This window comes from Rhinatrema bivittatum, chromosome 5 (assembly GCF_901001135.1).
Source record: "Rhinatrema bivittatum chromosome 5, aRhiBiv1.1, whole genome shotgun sequence".
Classification (NCBI taxonomy): Eukaryota; Metazoa; Chordata; class Amphibia; order Gymnophiona; family Rhinatrematidae; genus Rhinatrema; species Rhinatrema bivittatum.
In genome coordinates, this window is record NC_042619.1 from 239,563,586 (window position 1) to 239,584,457 (window position 20,872).

Below are 20,872 nucleotides of genomic sequence, written 5' to 3' on the forward strand. Positions count from 1 at the left end.
CCGGAACACCCCCGGGCCGGTACCATGCCCACGGTTCCCGGAACACCCCTGAATGCTGCACCACCCTCGACACACCCCCAAGCAAAGCCACGGGACTTACGCGTGTCCCGGGGCTTTGCGTGTGCTGGCGGCCTATGCAACATAGGCGCGCCAGCACACAAGTCTCCTGCACATGTAAATCTGGCTGGATTTATGTGTGTAGGGCTTTTAAAATCTGCCCCAGAGACTTGATGCAGAGTGCTGATCTTATATTGCCTGCTTTTTCTTATTTTCAGGCCGATACAGTAAAAGTCGCAGGAGAGCAGGCGAGCGCCCACTCTCCTGTGTGCGATTCGGTTTTCAAATGAGGTCCTGCGGTAAAAAGAGGCGCTAGGGACACTAGTGCGACCCTAGCACCTCTTTTTTTTTGACAGGAGCAGTGGCTGTCAGTGAGTTTGACAGCCGACGCTCAATTTTGCCAGCATCCGGTTTGCAACCCGCAAACCGATTTAAAATTTTTTTTTTTTAAATTTAAAATTATTTTTTTCTTTTGGGACCTCCGACTTAATATCGCCATGATATTAAGTCGGAGGGTGAACAGAAAAGCAGTTTTTACTGCTTTTCTGTGCACTTTTCCGGTGCCCGAAGAAATTAACGCCTACCTTTGGGTAGGCGCTAATGTCTGAAAGTAAAATGTGCAGCTTGGCTGCACATTTTACTTACTGAATTGCGCGGGAATAACTAATAGGGCCATCAACATGCATTTGAATAAGGGGTAAAGCTAGCGCGTCGAAAATGCGCGTCCAAAACCGGGTTAACAGTGCGCTCTGCTGGAGCGCCACCTGCAATCCCTCAGTATAATCGATATCAAAGCAGAATGATAAAAAATTTACAGTAACAACCCATGACTAGATCAATTCAAACCTGAACTTTTGGAAAATGAGGAAACCAGGCGAAAAAATGCCATCGTACATAACTATAATCCACACATCCAAGTGCTCTCGAAAACTGGAATAAAAAGGAAACAGAAATACCAGAATACGTGCGGGACTCATCTTGCTATGGGCGGGCGTCTGGACTGATCCTTGGTACTACAGAAACGAAAATTATCAGGTAAGAACTAATTTTCCTTTCCCTGTACGTACCAGGATCAGTCCAGACTGCTGGGAAGTACCCAAGCTGTCCTAAAGAAGCCGCTTGTGATTGAAGAGAGTGTGCCTTAAGTCTCTCCGGAACAGCGAGTCACTGACAAATGTAAGTCGAAGCAATCGCATTCTTTAACCATCGAGCTATAGTAGTCTTCAAAGCCTTAGTCCCCTTCTTAGGACCACTCCTCAAAACAAAAAGATGGTTGGATAACTGAAAAGGATTGGTAATTTCCAAGTACTGTAAGAGCGCCCTTCGGACATCCAACCGCCGTAGCTCCTTGCCCCAAGGAGTGGTAGTGTCGTTCACGGAGAAGGCTGGCAATTCAACCGTCTGATTGACATGAAAAGCCGAAACTACCTTCGGTAAGAAGGAGGGAAAGGTGCGAAGCGAGACCCCCGAATCAGAGATACGGAGAAAAGGTTCCCTACAGGACAACGCTTGAATCTCTGAAATTCGCCTAGCTGAACAAATAGCCACAAGAAAAAAACTGTTTTAAGAGTTAAATCCTTGAGCGTAGCTCTCCGTAGCAGCTCAAAAGGAGAAGTACAGAGACCACGAAGGACCAAATTCAGACTCCAAGAGGGACAGATAGCTCTCACCAGTGGACGCAAATGTTGGACTCCCTTCAAAAATCTGGCTACGTCAGGATGCATGGCTATGGAAACCCCATCAATCTTGCAGCGATAACAGCCTAAGGCTGCTATCTGCACTCGGAGGGAATTATAGGATAACCCTTTTTTCAGACCCTCCTGCAAGAAGGTCAAAATATGAGCCACCTTAGCCTGCCGTGGAGACATGCGCAACCCACGACACCAAGCATCGAATCTTCTTCGAGCGTGAAGAGTGGTGATGACCGACTCTGAATATCCCTTTTTTCTCAATTGCCGCCTCTCATAAGCCAAGCCGCTAGACAAAAGCGATCTACTGGTTGAAAAACACTGGGCCCTGCCTCAGAAGGCGAGGCAGGTGACCTTCCACTGCTAGGTTGACTAGGTCAGTGAACCACGGTCTCCTTGGCCACTCCGGAGCCACGAGGACGACTGGTCAGCTGTGGGACTCGATTCGACGCAGTACCTTCCCGATCAGCGGCCACGGGGGAAACACAAAGAAGAACATGAGTGGGCCATGGAAGAACCAACGCATCCACCCCTTTGGACCTGTGTTCTCTTCTGCGACTGAAGAAACGCGCTGCCTTCGCATTCGAATAAGTCGCCATGAAGTCCAATCGAGGAGTCCCCCCATCTTTGAATGATGAGCTTTAGCGCCTCCTGTGACAGTTCCCATTCCCCCGGATCTAGCCGCTGATGGCTGAGATAGTCCGCCTGAATGTTGTCGACTCCGGCTATGTGTGTCGCCGCTATGCGAAGTAGGTGCTTCTCCGCCCAATCCATCAACCTGCTTGCTTTGGTAGCCACAAGCTGACTCCTGGTACCCCCTTGGCGATTTATATAAGCCACCGTAGTCGCATTGTCGGACAAAAACCGAACTGCTCGATGCTGTACCAGTGGGAGAAAACACTGTAATGCCAGGCGAACCGCCCTGGTTTCCAGACGATTGATGGACCACCTTGTCTGCTGGGGTGTCCAAAGCCCCTGGGCAGACCGCCCCCCAACCTGTCAGGCTGGCATCAGTCGTGACGATGATCCACTGAGGGGGCTCCAAATCCACTCCCTGTCGCAAGTGCGCCGGCACCAACCACCAATGCAGACTGGACCTGGCCGGGTCTAGAAGCGGTAAAGGCAACCCGAACTCCTCGGACTTTGGTCCCACCGTGAAAGGAGTGCTCTCTGTAAAGGTCGCATATGTGCAAAAGCCCAAGGAACTAACTCCAGAGTGGACACCATATACCCAAGAACTTGCAAGTAATCCCACGCCACCGGCAAGGGAAGAGCTAATAGCCGACGAACCTGTGCCATCAGACGCTCCATCCTCGCCTGCGGCAGGAAAACCCTGCCCAATTTGGTGTCCAAGAGGGCTCCCAGAAACTCTAAACTCTGAGATGGCGTCAGCTTGCTCTTGGACCGGTTTACCACCCAGCCGAGGGAACTCAGACGGTGTAGGACCGCCGTACTGCTTCCTCGCAGAGTATCCATGATTTTGCCTGAATGAGCCAGTCGTCCAAGTACGGGTGTACCAATATGCCCTCTCTCCGAAGGCTCGCTGCTACCACCACCATTACCTTGGTGAAGACTCTCGGGGCCGTCGCTAGACTGAACGGCAGGGCACAGAATTGGTAATGGGACCCCAGGATCATGAACTGAAGAAACTGCTGATGAAACTCCTGGATCCCTATGTGTAGGTAAGCCTCTGTTAGATCCAAAGAGGCCAAAAATTCACCTTTGTGGACTTCCACAATGACTGAACGTAAGGTCTCCATCCTGAAGCACGGTACCCGTAATGCTCTGTTGACTTGCTTTAAAACCAGTATTGGACGAAAAGTGCCCTCCTTCTTGGGAACAATGAAGTAAACCGGGTAGCGACCTGTCCGTTGTTCGGCTATTGGCACCGAAACTATAGCCCCCAGGGCCTGCAGCCGCACTAGTGTCTGAGAAATCACCTGCTGCTTTGCCGGAGATCCGCTGGGAGAAATGAGGAACAGATCGCGCAAGGGTCGTGCAAAATCCAAAGCGTAGCCGTGGTTTATAATGTCGAGAACCCACTGGTCGGAAGTAATCCTGGCCCATTCCTCCCGAAAGTGGAAGAGTCGTCCCCCGACTTCCGGAACGGAGGGATGGACCAGTGTCCCCTCATTGTGTCGTCTTATTGTTGGCAAAGGTGTGGGACGTGCCAGTGCGCGATGGCCGTCTGCCGCGAAAGGAATGTGTCCACGCTTGCGATTGTGTGGGTGGTTATCTCGGGGTATGAGGATAAACCCCTCCCGGAGCGAAACCGGCCTTGATTTCGAAAATGGCCACGGAAGGTGCCTGTAGCACGAAAGGATTTAGGCTTGTCCTCCGGTAACTTGAACACCTTGTTCTCCCCCAGCGAGCGAATAAGTTGCTCCAACTCGTCCCCAAACAAAAGTTTACCTCGAAACGGAAAGGAACCTAGTTGCGCCTTGGAAGAGGCATCTGCCGCCCAATGACACAGTCATAGTAGCCGTCGTGCTGAAACCGCCGAAGCCATGGAACGGGCCGAGGTGCGTAAGAGGTCATACAAGGCATCTGCAGCATAAGCCACCGCCGACTCCATACGGTTCACTTGTTCAGCTTCCTCCGGAGGCAAATCCTGAGCCATTAATAGCTGCTGTACCCAGCAGAGGGTAGCCCTCTGCACCTTGCAACCTGCAGCCCGCACTCCCAAAGCTGAAACCTCAAAAATCCGCTTAAGCAAGACTTCCAATTTCCGATCCTGAAGGTCCTTAAGAGCCGTGCCCCCTGTCACTGGGATGGTGGTATGCTTAGCAATGGCTGTGACCGCCGAATCCACTTTAGGCACCTTAAGGAGGTCCAAGGAATCAAGAGGGAGCGGGTAAAGTTTATCCATAGCCCGGCTGACTCTCAAAGTAGCCTCCGGAGTATCCCATTCTCGGGATACAATCTGAAAAAGCTTATGATGAAAGGGAAATGTATATGCCAGTGCGCGGAGCCCGGACAACTCTAAGTCCCCTGGCAAGGAATAGGATTCTGCCTGTGGCACCGGAATCCCCAGCTCCTGAAGGACATGCGTGATTAAAAGATCCAGCTCCTCCTTGTGGAATAACCGAAGCACCTGGGGATCATCCCCTTCTACTGAGTCCGCAGCCGCCACATCAATCCCTGCATCCGGAGAGTGTGAGCCCAGGGATAACGGATCCGCATCTGCGCTGGGGGAAGGCCTGGGAGCTGCACTGGGAGAAGGTCTAGGAGCTGGAACCGGACCAGAACCCCCCAATTCTAGGCCAACCTGACCTGGAGAAGGCTTACCACATTTACCGGGGATAGGGACCCCCTGGCTCCCATTCAGCCTCGGCTTCCATGTAAGCCTTATGCAGCAATAGTACAAAACTGAGATGAAAAAGGATGTGTCCTCTTCAAAGGACCTCCCTTTGTGTCCAAAGGCCGAAAATTAAGCTCCCCTTGTAAATCGCGGGGTCGGTGGGGGCTAAGGTCCGGAGGAGACAGAGGAGGAAGATCCTCTTTGTCCCCTATTGAATCCGCTTCACTCCCCTCCTACTCTAACATGGCCGCCGCCTGCTCGGAAGAGGGCAAGATGGCCGCCACCCCCGATATCGGGAGCGAGCTGTACCGCTGCCTGCCAGAGACTTTCTGCAGTGGCAGCAGAGGTTTTTCCCTCGGGGTCGCTCCCCGCGAAGGCCCCTTGTCCCCGGGAACGCATCGGGAACAGAGGCCTTAGCGCGAGAGCCGTAGCCCCGCCTCCCCACACGCGGCACAGAGTGTCCCCCTTGGCATCCTGAAGCAGCGCGAAACGGGACCGGGTGGCAGGCCACCCCTTCCGGAGACCCAAGTGAGGAAGCTGGCAGGGGACAACACAAAGGAAAGAAACATACCTTGTTTTTCTATTTTTTTTTTTTCCAATCGCTGCCTTTGGTTTTGTTTTTTTTTTCATAAACTTTATTAGAAAACCTGAGAGCCTGCAGAGGGTTGCCAATTAACAATACCCCTCTGCCACATCTTCTCCGAGGAATTGTGCGTCTCTGGAGGCGGAGGGGGAGAGTGACCGGCCCACCGATTAATCCTCCCCCTCCTCTCACTGGGTAAGGGAGCAAAGACACTCCGGGAAAGACTCTAGGGCAATGCCCTGCCTGGCCTGCTAAGGCTCTTGTTTGAGTGTTTTTTTGTTTTTTTTTTAATTGATCTAGTCATAGGGTTCCCCACAAAATTGAAATCAAACCTGACCGAGGAACCCCTCCCAATTTAGAGGAGATCAGGACCGCAGGTTATGCTCTCTCATCTGCTGGAGTCAGAGATATACTGAGGGATCGCAGGTGGCGCACCAGGGTATATAGGAGGTGCCTTTTCAGTTTCTCTCTGACTCCATCTGCTGGAAGGGAGGCATAACCCAGCAGTCTGGACTGATCCTGGTACGTACAGGGAATTAGTTTTACAATAAATGAAAAGGAATCCATTTTTAGTTTTAAAAAGGAGTGATCATCAAACCCGCAGACCAAAGGAGAAATCATAATATTGAAGAATCTCACAATTTATGCGTTTGAGATACTGAAGCAGCTTTTCAAGCAATTGTGTGTGTCAAATGGAGCTGTAATCCCATAAGGAACATACAGGGGAGGAAAAAAACGGATTTCTTGCATTAGTATCTGAACAATACAACCCTTTAAAAGGAGTTTATTACAGCCTGTAATATGTTCATTCTTAAATCAAACATGCTAGAGATACTGTTTATGATCTTCACGCTATCAATACCAAAATTAAGGCACTGGAGTATCACCACCATAGCTATGGTTACCACAAAGTTACATTAAATTGTGATTTTTAGTTGCTCATGCTTCCATTGAGAAGTGCCTGTTTATGTACACATTTGTCATGTGTGTTGTCCGTTAACGCCTGCCAACTGTTAGAAAAATGGGTCAGGTCAAGAGGGCAGATTCAGGAACAACATCAGGAAAGTTTTTTTTTGTTTTTTTTTTTTACAAAGAAAGAATGGTGGATGCCTGGAATGCCCTCTTGGAGGAGGTGGTGAAGAAAAGAAAAGCAATGGCATTCAAAAGGGCATGGGATAAACATAAAAGGATCCCTAGTGGCAAGAGGATGGAAATAAAGAACCAGGGTGACTTGTGGTGGCAGTTACATCCCTAAACAGAATACCTGATGGTAGCCTGCATGGAGCAACAGTTATAACCCTGAACACCTTGCTGGGCAGACTGGATGGACCATTTTGATCTTTATCTGATGTCAATTACTATGTAACGAAGGAAATAAAGGTAAATTATGCATGTAGTGGCAGTTACAGCTCAAACAATAGTGATATGAATGGGGGTAACCTAGACAGAGTGGCAGTTACAGCCTAAAACTGCAGTGATATGGCTGCACTGTGCTTCCTAGAAGGCATGGGGTAACCCTAAAAGACCTTAGATGAGTGGATGTCATGTTCCATGTGATAATGTGTGTGCGCATCGACCCAAAGTGGACTACTTGTAACAAGCAGACTGGATGGCCATTTTGGTCTTTATCTACTGACATTTACTATGTTACAGTCAAATATATTTAAGACTTTTTGCTAGTCTACGTCAAAAAGAGCTTTATATTTTAATTTCCAAATTTAGTTCACTATTAAAGATTACCACCAAGGGGATGCCTTTTAGTATTTACAAATTTCTATGCATTGTAGACTTCAAAAATGTGTTCAGAAATCTGCTTTTATGTATATACTGAAACAAGACATTTAAAGCCATTCTGACAGATCAGCATACTACTGAAGATATATATATATAAAAAAAAAAAAAAAAAGACAGTAATAAGACACTGTTGGATTTAGGGTTGGTCTTGTAGGAAGTCAAAGAGAAAGCTGGCAAGGTCTGAAATGGCCTAACAGTGAAGGCCAGTACTTACCTACCCAAAGAAGAAGAACAGGAGGACAAACCAGATGGGCCAATTTTGTCTTTTGCATCTGTCATATACTGAGTTACTGTGAGTCAATATTAATATGGATATCACAATAAACACAAACTGCCAAGTAATCAACAGCAATACAAATGTCAATTCCACCAGTCAGGTCAGCAGGGGCTATGTAACACCTTGGTCTTTCGTGATGAGTAGGGTGTTGAGGAGGCAAGCAAAAATGATTTAGTACTGGTGCTCACAGCAGTGTCAAAGCTCCATGAGCACAAACACACATCCTAATGCTGCCAAGATAAGATACTACTGTCTGGAGAACAATTAAGATAAGTATTTTCACTGGTGCACATTTATGGTTGGCGACATGTGCTGCCCCAAGGGATTTTCTGGTATTCATATTCAGCTGCTGTGTGGCTCAGCTAGTTAGCTGGATAAGTCTATTCAGCAGCATCACTGAATATACAGCTAATAGCCTGTATATTCAGCAGCATCACAGACTATCCTAAAATTAGCTGCTGGCTAATTTTAGGACAGGTCTTCAGGATTACCAGACTTAACCGGAAAAGTTATCTGGCTAGTTCTGAATATTGGAGCTAGCCAGATAACTTATCCGGCTAACTCAGCTCCTCCCAGTTACACCTCCGAAACTCCCCTAACTTATCCAGCCACATTTTAGCTGGATAAGTGCCCAAATATTAATTTAGCTGGATAACTTCTGAGTTATCCAGCCAAAAGCTTCTGAATATGGACGTCTCCAAATTTAGAATTCAAGAATTTAGAATTCTGCCTGGTAACCATCTACTAACCATTCACTCCCACAACCATTCCTTTTCAATCTACAGAGAACAGATAAAGAGAACACACCACAGATCTCCTCAAGAAGGAAAAGGTGGTTTATGTGAATTCCTGGAAAGAGTACTTTTGAGGAAAGTAATTATGGTCATGCAATTATCCTTCTCAAAGATAATTTCAACAGGTTCATAAGGACAGGGATCAATCAGCATGGTTACAAGAATGCCTGCAGGAAAAAAAAAAAAGGACTGAAAGCACTTTAGAAGATATGTCTAGAAACTAAAACAGGAGAAGAGTTGCAGTGTGTGATTTTCTCAGGAGCCAAGCACATCCTCAAGTGGCAACCTCTGGAGAGGAATAGACCCGGGATCCTGAAGATTTCAATAATGAACTAGCAAGGCACCTGCTAAAAATGAATTTAATTTTCAAATAAATAGCTGAAGAAGCAGAGTGAAGCTCCTCATTGAGCTGTGAAAAGAAAGGAACAGATGGTAGTAGAGAAAGGTTAGCAGATGGGTATGAGGCAAAGCCTTAAATTCTAGAACTTTACTCTTGGAAAGCAGAGCATCACATGACAGGTCATGTGACCAGTCATCTGTGACACTTTGAAAAAGTAAATTACTCTTGAAGAATCAAAGTGATACCTTAATCAGTACGGGGGAGGTAAGACACTAAGCTATTGTGCAGATGTGAATACAGATGCAATATTACTATAGGGATCAATAATGGACACCAACCTTAACTATAAAACAATGCAAATCCACAAAAAATAAATCTTTTGAGGAATATTCCAGGTCTAATCTAAAATTTGCAACACTTCAGTTACCAAAATTTGCCACCTGCATTTCGCTAACCTAGAGCTACACATCACTAATATGATAAGTACAGTGCTATCTGGCTTACCTGCACTTTCAGTGTGTACACAGTACTCTGGGCTAAAAGAGCCCTCTTTTTCTCCAGCATTTAATTGTGCCTTGACCCTCAAACAATAAGTAGTATTTGGTGAAAGTTTATCAATTCTCTCATTGTTACTAGCCAATTTTATTTGTTTCTACAAAACAAACATACAAAAAAACAAAAAAAAGATTGTTAGTAAAGTAAATAATATACATTGAAAATTGCAAATACTATAAATAAATGTAAGGTTAAAGCAGCCATTGCATTAACTGCAATGCTTTTTATAGTTAACATTAAGGTAGCATTCTGAAATGCAAACTACTAAGAAATGCAAGATGCTTCATATGGAGGAAAACAGAATTTCTAACATAACTAGGGCTTCTATTTTTAAGTGTTTATGAACTGTAAATGTAGGAGTTAATTTTCCAGCTAAATAGGGGTTCTTTCAGGATACATAAAGATTGGTATTTGTGCTGCAGAAGTACTGCTGGGTACCTTTTCTAGCTGAATAAAATAAATATTTCTATTACCAAAAATGTACTGCCATAACAAAATAATCCTCACATTCCTCCCAGTAACCCACGTACCCCTCCCAATAGCTCCGGCCCCCTTCCCTCACATGCCAGTCCTAGTCCTCTTTCTCCCACACAATCCCAGTGCCTGCACTCTCTCTCTCCCCCTCCCCCCCCCCCCCCCCCCCCCCAACAGCTTGTCCCTACTAGTATCAGACTTCCCTTCTTTGCTCATTCTGTCCTATCGCTAGCTCAGATGATTGCTGTTGAAAATATCTGTTACTCCTGGGGGAATTCTGCACAAAAAAACTTAAAATTCTGCAAACTTTATATTGGTCAAAATAACAATTTACATGACAGTCTAAGTAATTACATTTTAAATTAATACAGAAAAATGTTATTAGTTAGAGATGCAGAATTTTAAATATTATGAGCAGAATTTCCTAGAAATTCACTGTAAGAGTGTCCCCTCCACTCGCTCTCCCTACTCCCCTGGCCACTTTGCCCTCTGAGGCCCCAACTCCTCCACCTGCCAGTATCTCTCCCCTCCACCTCAACCCTTTCCACTCTATCGCCAGTCTGGGAGTTTGACCCCATTCTCAGTACTGCCCCTCACACAGGCTCCCTCTGTCCCTCCCTCTCTCACACATGCTCCTTTCTCTCTAATACACACACACACATCCCCTTATACAGGATCCCTCTCTCTTGCATACACACCCACACAAACTCCCTTTCTCTCTCACACATACATCCTCACACAGGCTACCTATGTCCCTCCCTCTCTCACACACATGCTCCCTCTCTCTAATACAGGCTCCCTCGCGCGCACACACATCCCCTCATACAGGACCCTCTCTCTTGTATACACACCCACACAAGCTCCCTTTCTCTCTCATATATACATCCTCACACAGGCTACCTATGTCTCTCTCATGCACCCCCTTCACATAGGCTCTGTCTCACACATACACAATCCCTTCACACAGGCTAGCACCCTCACATACACACGAGCTCCCAATCTCACACACATACACAGACTCCTTCACAATCTCCTCATATAGGCTTCCTCTCAATGGCACTCAAACATCTCCCCCCCCACTCCCCTCCCTGCTCTCCCCCTTACACCCACTCTCACCAGGGCCTTCATCTTTGCTGCGAATGGCGCGTCGGGGCCCTCCTCTGCCATTTTCTATGCGGAAAGTGGCAATTCTGCACGGGGGGGGGGGGGGGGGAATTCTGCGCTCCACAGTAGCACAGAATTCCCCCAGGACTAATCTGTGCAGCACAGCCAGTGGGAGGAGAAGGATGGAGGCCTATCAGCAGCTAAAAACTTGTGCAACCAAGGAGTTGTCAGCATGGAAAAGGCACAATGTCTGATCCCAGGAAGGCAAGGGGAGGAGTAGGAGAATACTAGAGGCAGTGGTGTTTTTCTGGTGTTTAAATCAATTAAACCTAAAACTGAAACCTTGAACATAATCACATTTTCAGAGAAGAGAGGACCAGTGTGATTCATGCTAATACATGTTATATTATTTTAATGATTCATGCCCTATTTTCTTAGCTTAAAGACTCACCACTTCTTGGACTTAGCCCAAACAAACATTTTGCTCTAGGACACTGTAAAATGTTGAGACTACTTACTTTATTTTTTTACGCAGACTGTCTCTTGTTTTTATGTCTGTTACACTGTATCCTGCCATGAACCATGGAATTAGTGCAGGTTATACATTTGTTAAATAAATAAGGTTGAGATATGTCGCAGAGATATTTTATAGCGATATGTACACTCTGGGGGTAGTTTTGTTACACTGCACATAAATTATGCCAACTTCCAAAGCAAACTTACACGCATTAGTCCACTTTGAAAATTCTCTCACCAAATATACCCCACACAAATTACACTTGCTAACTTGGTGCATGTAGTTTTGCCAATAGTATTTGTGTGCCTACTTTTTAAAATGAAGAACTATTCATGTAAATCCCAACCCAGCCCAGACTCCACTCCCTGAAGCACCTCTCCCCTTTGTGGGTAAAATTATGCGCACATAGGTTTTGCACAAATTTTTACCTGCACATCAATTGCACAATTTTCTAAGTACATTTTCGACTTTACCTGCAGAAGTCCTTTTGAAAATTATCCTCCCTATGGTAAACAGAAAAATGACTAAAATTGCACTGCTGCTCTAGCCAAAAAGACAAGCAAGCACAGGATGAATTTCTAAATCTCGACATTCACTATAGCACATTTTACATCCAGTAAACGCTGTAAGGATTACATACTTCCACCACACTAACCTGAAGACAGAATGTGCTCTACCTGTTCATTGGAGCCGTTCTTCCGCAATTCTACCAGATAGCTAAAATCTGATGCTTCCCACATTGGTGTTTTATCAGTGCTGCCTGGAGCCAAAATATTAATCCTTATTAATCCATCTATGGCCTCTACCTGAACATCTGAGGGAGGACCAATTTCAGCTGAAAAGGCAAAAGGAAGCCATGCCATTTATTTTCATTGATAGTGAGGTCAATTAGCTTTTGCAGAGCTATAACTAGGCATTTAGGAGCAATTTTTGAGGTCCCCACATTGCTTGAAGGCTTGTGACTACAATGTATCCGTGGGGCCCACAAGCAAATTTTCAAAGGGAAATGTTCCACAGTTTCCCTATGAAAGTTTGGGTGCCTGCACCATAAGTACTTCTATAAGGAAGATAAAAACACATACATAAGTGTTCAACAAGTTCTTAAAACCAAAGAAGGGGAAGGTATAGAAAAACATCAAAAAGAACTTATAAAAATAAATCACGGTGAATTTACAATATCAAGGAAAACAATTTGCTGGTGTCAGCCAAGAGCAACAGCACTGAAATGAGGCGACTCAGAACATGCCATGTCAGCAGGTTTAACTGCAACTTAGAGAAATATAAAATTGCTGAAGATGTGCTGGGATACAGAAAAGATATTTTAAACCCTTATAGGTTACACAGCATCTGGCAGGGATAATTAGGGAAAAGGAAGCCTCTCTTTTCAACACATCGCTATGTTTGGCAAGAAACCTTTTCTCCCTGACCTGTATGACTCAGGTCATATCAGGAAACACCTGAAAATGCAAGGTTAGAAAACTTTTCTTTCCATTAAAAAAAAAAAGTTTTCAAAATTAAATCTTTATTTCTCTGAAATGCAAGTTCAACTACCAACACTGCTTTAAACGGAAACATAGGAAAAATGTCTCAGAATTATTATAAAATATCCAAATTAATTGCGGCACTCTCACAAAACACCTGTAGATAAGATGACACATCCTCCCCAGAACCTGATAAACCTTTATCACTATGTAATAATAGGTGGAACAGACCATTCAGCAATTTTCAGCGCTTCTATTAAACCGTGATGAAAAGTTCATGAGATCTGATGTTTTCTAATTTAGGAAAATAGATAAGTCAGGTTTTCATTCCCTATTCACTTTTCAGGAGCCTCAGACTGCCTGTGTCATGTTACATTGTCATTCTGTAAGACCAAACATCTTTCTTGCACTTCAGTCATTTTATTCTCCAGTTGAGGCAGCCTTTTAACAACCATTTCAGTTTCCTGAGTGGCCAGCTTGGAAATAAAGATTTAAATTCCTGTTCCCGGCCAGCCCGGTGGCTCAGTGGCAGTATTTCACACCACCATGTGGAAGATCCCTGCATTAGGTCTTCCATTCCCTGGGTCGGCTGGGACTGCAAATGCTACAAAGACAGCATTCACAGCCACCAGGAGAAAGAGGAGGAAAGGAATTGTGGTATTCACTTCAGGGCAATATCTAATGGCCAGATTTAGGGTTCATGGTGGCAGGGTCAAGAAGGCAACCTGGTGCATGGCTCTTGGGCCTACTGACCATTGCCACAACTACCAGATTAGGTATTTTGGGGGAAGGGGGATATGAAATAAGGGAAAGAGCACCCTGGGTAATTGCTAACGAAGGTTCATGGCATAATGATCAGTGTTCCAATGGAGCTCAACGGAACAGGCCTCTCCTCCACACACATACACAAAAACTGTCCAGTCTTGATTTATTCAAGCTAATCGGTAAGAAGATGCTTCAAAACGTGAGGTCCTCCAAAGCATCTCCAAAGAGATATGTTTAGCCTCAAATACCCACTGTAGCAATGCATCTTCCAAAATCAAAGGGAATTTTGTAGAAAAATCAGATACAAGTTTGCCAGCATCTTTAGAAAAGGAATCCATCATCTCCTTCAGACATCTTGAGTTTTCCTTCTACATTTACAGACAACGCATTATGATGATCTATTGGCAGAGCTCTTGCTCAGCACTCACCAGCACTTTCAGATATTTCTCCTGCCTCAACGGCTACCATATACTTTTCAAGGGAGCTACCAGGGCACACTGGGTGGAGCATCTTGGATAAGGGAAGCCCAGGATGGACTCAGATTCTTTAATTTTTTTTGCCATGGTATTCTCATATGCCATGGTATGCATATGAGAATCATGTCCGATACATCTTGAATGCATTTCTGAATTTTCCGCAATATCAGCAGAATGGGAGGGTAGGCGTACATTAAGACCGACCTCCATGGGATGAGAAAGGCATTGGAGGCATATCGAAGTTTGCTGGGGTAGATGGAGCAAAAGACCTGAGTCTGATGGTTGATTTCCGTGGAAGCCCCACTGTTGGAAGATGGTTAGAGCCACCTCTGGATTTAATGTCCATTCGTGTAGGTGAAAAACCCTGCTGAGGCGGTCCGCCAATACGTTGTCCAGACCAGGAATGTAAGTGGCCTGGAGGGATACCTAGGCTGTTTTCACCCATTAAAGTATTCAAATCGCTTCTCGACACAGAGTCCATGAACCGGACCCGCCTTCTTTGTTTATGTAAAACATGGTGACTTGGTTGTCTGGTACACCATGAGACGTGTTCTGCAGACTTGAGAAGAGGTCTGAAGCACTCTCCAGATTGCCCGTAACTCTAGGAGATTGATTTGGTATGTGGATTCTTGTGGAGTCCAAAGTCCCTGAGTTTTAGGCTGTCGAGGTGGGCTCCCCAACCTTTCCTGGAGGCATCCGTTGTAAGCGTTAGCTGATGAGGGGGGCAACCGGAAGGGAACTCCTGAGGATAGGTTGCTGGGAGAGAATGACCATTGAATGTCTGCTTTCATTGCTTTGGTGAGTTGAACTCTGTAGTTGAGGGGCTGCTGGAATTGTGACCATTGAATCTTCAGGCCCCATTGTAAGCAGTGCATATGCAGATTCGTGTGGGAAACTACATAGATGGCTGCCGCCATGTGACAGACGTTGAAGAATTTGGCGTGCTGATGCTTGGTTTCGGCTGAATAAGCTCTGAGCTAGTGCAGTAAGAGTCTGCATTCTGTCCCTGGGAAGGTAGGTTCTCTCGTTCACCATATTGATGAGAGCACCTATGAATTGTAGAATTGTGTAGGTTGTAGGTGTGATTTCTTGTAATTGATGAGAAATCCCAGTGTCTGGAGATAGTTGATTGTGTGTAACGTATGTGCTTGTAGCGTATAGGGATCCGAAGAAACTAGCAACCAATCGTCCAGATAAGGGAATATTTGGATCGAGAGTTGTCAGAGATGAGCCACCACCACTGCTAGGCATTTCGTGAATACTCTTAGGGCTGAGGACAGGCCAAATGGCAGAACTTTGTATTGGTAGTGCATGTTCTGAACTTGAAAGCAGAAGTAGCGCCAGGAAGATGGGTGCATGGGTATATGGGAGTACGCATCCTTCAGATTGATGGAGCATAGCTAATCGTTGGGTTGTAACAGTGGCAAGATGTTTTTGAGAGATGTTATCTTGAACTTTTCTTTCTGGATATATTTGTTGAGGTGTCGTAAATCCAGAATGGGACGGAGACCTCCCAACTTCTTTGGCATGAGGAAATATTGGGAATAGAATACCTGATTTTGTTGTTGAAGAGGGATTGATTGAATGGATTTCTGGATCTGCATGTTCGCTACCTCTGTATTGAGGGATGATGAGTGATGTGGGGAAGAGATGGAACGCTGAAGAAGTTCAGGTGATAACCTTCCCTGATTATGCTGAGCACCCATTGATCTGCTGTGATGGATTCCCATTTGCTAATGAAGAATCGCAGGCGTCCTCCTATAAACGTTGGTGGTGGTGGCTCCATGGCACTCAAAAAGCCAGTGGCTGCTTTTGCTGTGGTGCCGGTGTTTGTTTTTGCTGTCGCTGAGATCTGCCCCTTGGGAGGAATGCCTGGGTGGACCATATTGTTGAGACCTGTAGTGTATAAACGGTCTGGAGTATGGTCGTTGATAAGACTTCCTGCGATAGGAGGGATAGAACCTTTGATGGGTTTTGTGAGTATCTGAGGGGGTGGTGAGCGAGAGTACAGCCATGCTCTGCTCCTTTAAGTGAGACAGTTTCTCCAAATTTATCTCCAAATTGTTGCCCCTGCATGGGATGTCAGCTAATTTATCGTGAACATCATCACAAATTGCACTTGCTTTTAGCCAAGCGAGTCGCCTGACCGCTATGGCTGAAGCGGATGCTCTTGCCAAAGATTCAAAGGCCTCGTAGATTGATCTAAGCAAGTGCCGGAGACCCTCTTCAATGTCTAGAAAAGGTTGGGAGAGAGTGTTATCTTCCGCTAAGCAGACTGGGTGCAACTTCTGGAGACACTCGTAAAGATATTGTGTTGTATAAAATTGGTGATGTTGGATCTTAGGGGGACAACATCACAGAGTGGTACATTCTCCTGCCAAAATCATCTAAGCATTTGTTGTCATGGCCTGGAGGAGCGTTTGCGTGTAACTTGGAACTTTTCGCTTATGCTGATTCCACCACTATGGAGTTATGGGGAAGTTGAGAGGATTCATATAATGGTTGAGTTTTGCATCCTATATTTCAGATCTATTTTTCTAGACACGGCAGTTATAGAAAAGGGTGTTTCCCACATTTTATGGAGAATGTTATCCAGGACCGTGTGAGGTAGTAGTGCTGTTGGTTCTGGAGGTGTTTCGAAAATTCTTAGAATGCCCATCATCTCCGCTCTGGGATCAGGGATCTTCCCGGTCTCCACTTGGAAGAGATTACCAACCTTTGCTATGAATTTGGCATATGTTAGGCTCCGGTAGACCTTCCGGCAGGTCAGAGGGAATTCCCATGGAAGAATTTATTGAAGATGAAGATAGTTGAGAGTCCGGACTGTCTGGAGGGACCGGTATAGGTATAACGCTTGGATCAGATGGTCCAGGGACCGAGATGAAGGTGGAGAGTCATTAGGAGACTCTGTTGGTGGGACACTCTGCCTGCTCCAGATCCTCGAAAAAGGAACTTAAAACATTGGAAATTTTCATCATGGCGGTAGCTGCCAACGTACCCTGAGGTGGTAAATGCACCAGCATGGGAGACGGTCTTGTAGGAATGGCAGCTAATAAGATGTCCTGAGGAGACGTTTGTTTGAGCTGATGTTTTGGCGGAATTACCGGTGATGGTCTAAAACGCTTAGCCAGGGGAACCTGCAATGAAGGAGATAGTCTTTTAGTGCGAGACACCGAAGAGAGTCCTGAGTAAGAGTTTTCACTTATTGATGTGTGTTTTGAAGAGTGAGATTCCAGATCAGAAAGAATCTCAATATCAATGACTGGGCTTGTACATGGAGCTCTTGGTGTTTCATGGGTGTACTTTTTCTTTTCAGATCTTTTTTGTGTTGAATGAGTCGTTGAATGTTCAAGGTGCGTCGTGAGCTTATGACGCTTCTCATGCAATGGAGTCGAGTGCATCGATCGTGCGCTGTGCATAGACTTCCTTTTATGCTTCTTTTGCGTCGATGCTTTTGGCGCCAGAGAACAGGGTTGACTGGGAACAGAGCCCTGTGATCCGGTCGACGCATCTCCGAGTCTTTCTCTGTGCGGTACCGCTGCCGGAGCCCTGGCTTTCTTGGGAGGCTCTAAGGGTGTATCAAACCCAGGCCTGGTACCTGACGCAGAGTGACTCAGCTCGGTGGGTCCCAGGGAGGAGGCCCTCTTGGTAGGGACTTTTTCTTTCTTTGACGGTCCCAGCAAAGAGTGAGCTGAAGTCGGTTAGGCCCTTGGTGATATTCAACCATAGTTTCTACACGAGGCTTGATCGTGGTCAGGGCCTAAGCATATGTAGCAATAATTATGTCCATCAGTGATGGACATAATTTTGCCACATTGACAGTATTTAAAGCCAGATGGCTTCGGAGCCATCTGGAATCAAAATTTAGTCGAAAAAAGCGAAAAATTGCCGAAAAAAATTAGACTGAGGAGAAAACCCCATGTGCGATCAGCTCGCGGAAAAAAAGAAACTGAAGAAGAGAGGGAATCGTGCAGGAACACCACCGCGCAGCTGCACAGAGTCAAAGCTCTGTGACTCACTGAGGAATCTCCGCCTACTTGGGATCGCAACGCTTCACAGACAGCATGGCTAATTCAGGCCTGCTATCAATGAGAATCAGGTATCTAGAACATAAAAGCAATTGTGAAATGAGCTGACAGAAGAAGCTGGGCTACTAATATTCTGAACCTGGAAGGGATCAAAGACTCCTCTCTCTCCTCCCTAAAAGCCCTAGGAGAGGCGTCACATGCATTTGGGTGTCTATGTCTGCGATTTCCTAAGTTACCTAGGCCCAGTCCCAAAGTGTGAAAATAAGAACCTATTTCACCACAAACAATAAAGAAAATATATCACAAATAGCCTTGATAAAAGTAGCAAGTTCATAAAAATGCCAGCCTAAAAAGATAAGTTTTTGTTCTGCTTTAAACTTTAGTGTATTTCTTAGAACAAGGGAAAATGACTGCAATGTAAACACCTGAATTTCCAGGATACCCACAGCAGCAATATTTAACCCTGCAACAATAGCAAATGGCAGCAAAGATGGAAACTAACAGAATAAGAGTGCGCAGCCTCTAAAAAACCAAGCTACAGCTGTGTCTTACCAATCTCATCTGGCACAAATACGACAGTATTTGACCACGCAGAGCTGTCCTCTCCCCGTTCAGCTTTTACATGCAGTTTATACTTTCTTAAAAAATCCAGCTTCGCTGAGGAGAAATCGCACATGGTAGCAGCCACATCGATACATCCAGACAGCTTCTGCCAAACTCTGAAATGTTTTTTCTTGACCCTTGAGCAAGAAAATTTGTAGAATAAAGTTCATGGCAAAGAACTCCCAGCACTGTTTGTTACTAGAAAGGCTTGAGCAAATTGTGAACTGTACATCTGCTTCAAATGTTTACCATTACAGATATAATGTACACCACTTCTAAATATTATTTCATGTGACAGGGGTCTAACTTGGTGTTCAGAGATCATTATTGTGACAGACTGGAGAAGGGTATAATGAACAGCTCTGCTAGTTTTCACCATTCATCCTTGCAAGATTATCAGAACATAAATAGGCTTATTTGGAAAGTAAAGTCTGTTTTACATGGAGCAGTGACCTCCCTGCCCCATCCTATTTTTCTTCCTTCGGGGAATTGTAGGAAGAGTGGGTGTTAGGTCATGTATGCCATACATAGCAGTAGTACCCTTGCTATTGCCTCTTTTGCAGCAAGTAGCAATCACCCACTCAAAACTTTTGTATTTAGCTTTTAGTTTAATTTTTGTCTGACAATAGGTCGAGAGAACAGCTTCAATTCATATTTAATACGCATTTCGTTCAACTGTGTAACTGTCACAGAAAGATGGGTACCTGAACTAAAGGGGAAGAGTTTAAAGCGAGAATAATATTGAATAGAGCTGTCTCCTGACAAAAAAAAGGGGGGGGGGGGGGGAAGAACCCTGCTCCCACAAGGTGCCAGAGCCCTCTTGTCAAGGAGCTCTCTGGGCCACACGGGTGCAATCGAGGTAACGTTATGTTGAGTTATCGAATGGGTGGCTCAGCACAGCACCTGGAGAGCCTTGAGTAAGTCTCAGTGGTAAGGGCTGGGTTTAGTCTCTCTGGCTAGGGCGCCTAACGTGAACATAGTGAGACCCTGGGTTTACAAGATGCTGCCAGGAATCTAGTGTAGCTTGAACACCACAGGCTGGATGACTTAAGCATTATCAATTTGCCCAATTTAAGCATGGTGAGGAACTGGGGAAAAGTTTTAGTTATAGCTAGCTTAGTTAGAAGGGAATTTTTTAAATTATTTTTATGATTTATAAAATAAAGCTGCAGCCTTTTGTTCCAAATTTAGACTATTGCACTGACTACTGAATGGAATCCATGGTGAAGGGGTGGTAGGAGTAGACAGTGTGTCAATTTGCTAGTTAAAATGGAGAAATTACTTACCTGATAATTTAGTTTTCCTTAGTATAGACAGATGGACTCGGGATCAGTGGGTTATGTTCCCCTACCAGCAGATAAAGATGGAGCAAGCTGACATCACAGTATATATAGCTCTGCAGTGACCCCAGCCTGCCAGTATTCTCTTCAAAAGCAACTATGGACAGACTAGCAAAAAAACTGGATTAAAGACATTAAAAAACAGTCAACCATAACTGTACTCAACCAACGTTAAACACTGAATTCAAGAAAGAACAAAGGTACCCAAGCTAGGGACTGGGTGAACACTTACTAGTAATCCCTTGGAAAACTTAGCCCCACAGGAGGACTATTGACACAAGCATTCAGCTGTCAATGCTTGTGCTGTCTGCACTAAGGAAACATAATTATCAGGTAAATAATTTCTCAATTTCCTAGCGAGTAGACAGATGGACTCAGTACCAGTGGGATGTACCAAAGCTACTTCCGAACAGGGCAGGAGCCTGCTCGCGCTCCAGTCAACACCACACATGCAAAGGCTGTGTCCTCCCAGGCCTGCACATCCAGACAAAAAAAAAAAGTGTGCAAGGAGGACCACGTCGCAGCTTGGCAGATATCCAAGGGAGATAATCTAATCTCCACCCATGACACTGCCTGAGCCCTAGTGGAATGAGCCTGAACATGAGTAGGCAATGGCTTTTCAGCATCCATATTTGCGGCTGTAACCACCTCCTTAATCCAGCGAACTATCATATCTCGCGAAGCTGGGTTGCCCT

The 20,872-nt window shown here is 45.3% G+C and overlaps 1 protein-coding gene across 2 annotated transcripts in view; it reads right to left on the reverse strand.

The window, feature by feature from the left end:
- The window catches only part of IFNAR1 (interferon alpha and beta receptor subunit 1), a 114,897-nt gene that overhangs the window by 50,687 nt on the left and 43,338 nt on the right, over positions 1-20,872 (reverse strand). Inside the window, exons 3-5 of one of the 2 annotated variants that reach the window (XM_029603557.1) lie at positions 18,787-18,974; positions 12,162-12,319; positions 9,339-9,486 (exon numbers count right to left, since the gene is read on the reverse strand). In XM_029603557.1, the coding sequence (XP_029459417.1) occupies positions 9,339-9,486; positions 12,162-12,319; positions 18,787-18,974 (494 nt within the window). The remainder of the gene's footprint in view (positions 1-9,338; positions 9,487-12,161; positions 12,320-18,786; positions 18,975-20,872) is intronic. The other variant, XM_029603558.1, reaches the window with a different exon arrangement.